Source organism: Diaphorina citri, unplaced genomic scaffold (assembly GCF_000475195.1).
Source record: "Diaphorina citri unplaced genomic scaffold, Diaci psyllid genome assembly version 1.1 scaffold13740, whole genome shotgun sequence".
Taxonomy (NCBI): Eukaryota; Metazoa; Arthropoda; class Insecta; order Hemiptera; family Psyllidae; genus Diaphorina; species Diaphorina citri.
Genome location: NW_007391107.1, coordinates 1 through 1,310, shown reverse-complemented (window position 1 = coordinate 1,310; position 1,310 = coordinate 1). Strand labels below are relative to the sequence as shown.

The 1,310-nt window shown below is 41.8% G+C and overlaps 1 protein-coding gene across 1 annotated transcript; it reads right to left on the bottom strand.

Annotated features, from left to right (window-relative positions):
• Positions 1-418: 418 nt before the first annotated feature.
• Positions 419-1,304, bottom strand: LOC103523002 (mutS protein homolog 5-like; the record flags this gene model as incomplete). Its single annotated transcript, XM_008488080.1, has 2 exons — positions 419-568; positions 1,113-1,304. Coding segments are annotated over 2 exons (342 nt in total), but the record flags the coding sequence as incomplete, so codon positions are not given.
• Between the last annotated feature and the right edge of the window lie 6 nt (positions 1,305-1,310).

The window sequence follows — 1,310 nt, the reverse complement described above, 5'->3', positions numbered from 1 at the left end:
TCACCCCGGTGTATAGCAGATACAAAAAGATACCTTTATTCTGCTATTGCCATTCGGCGAAAGCTAAAGCCGCTACAATAACAACTTATACCATAGTGTAGGAACCCATCTACTCATGATATTTTCCATTCGCCAACAATCAGAACGTAGTTAGGGCTATGCGGGGAAAAAGCTCAGGAGTTCGCGGTTCTCACGGTTGAAAAACGACGTACCAAATTCTAACATTCTACCTCTGACCGTTCTCGAGATATTTTGTTTACCAGATTTAGGCTCTAGGGACCTCAAAACGTGTTTTGGCACTAAAAAAATACCACCGACATTTTTGGCGAATACCTATGTACATTGTACCTACATTAGGTACCTACTTTTTTTCTTTATTATAGGATAAGGAAAGTAAAAAAGCAGGAGAAATAGGTACCTGTCTCAAATCCGTCATGAAAGCACTCAGATGATGTTCGGTAGATTCTGCCGTGTTGATTCGGCAATGTATATGATCGACAATGTTGATCTTAGCCTCCCGCGCTGGTACGTAACTGCCCAAGTGTGCCAAGTAGGTGATCAGAGCCACCTGTGAAGAACGAAGTGAGTTCTAGATTCGACAATTTAGCGACACGTGTTTGGTGTTACATATATGTAACGCCAGGACTTGATGGGTTAATCTATCCCTTAGGTCTATCTAGCCCCTAGACTTAAGCCTCAGGTTGGGCTTTTTGTATATGAATTGTAATCTGAATTTTACTTTTTTTTAACAATGCTGAAGGCGTGTTGTTCGCGTTGTTGCATCAAGTTTTTCCGTCTGTTAAAGGATATCTTCTGAACGGAGGGGTTGGTAAAATTTTAATAATTATGAGTAGAAGGTAACCACTAGGTGAGGTTAACACCAGAGGCGTTCTTTACCACGGAATCCTTAGAGCTCTATTATTACCATGCCTCGACTGTTTTATTTCTAGTATTTGTACTTTCCTTTTTATTTATAGAATATCTATACATAGGTATCTTGTTTATTCTGCCTGAATGGGACTGAAAAGTCCCTTTACCCCAGCAGTCTAAACAGCAGGATTGAACCCGCGTCCTCCTGTTTAGCAAGCGAGCGCCTTGACCATTTCACCAACCTGTTTCAGATACACACTTTTCCCGCACGCATTGGGCCCCGTCAAAATATGAATCCTCTGGGATTGGAAATCATTTGGTACAAAACTCTCCACATTGAGCTCCTGTAGGGGATGACGACCCTCTTTGATTTGAATCCCAGAACCAGACGGCAAAATGGTGGGACACGTTAGGTTGTGTTCTTGAGCTGCTATACTAAG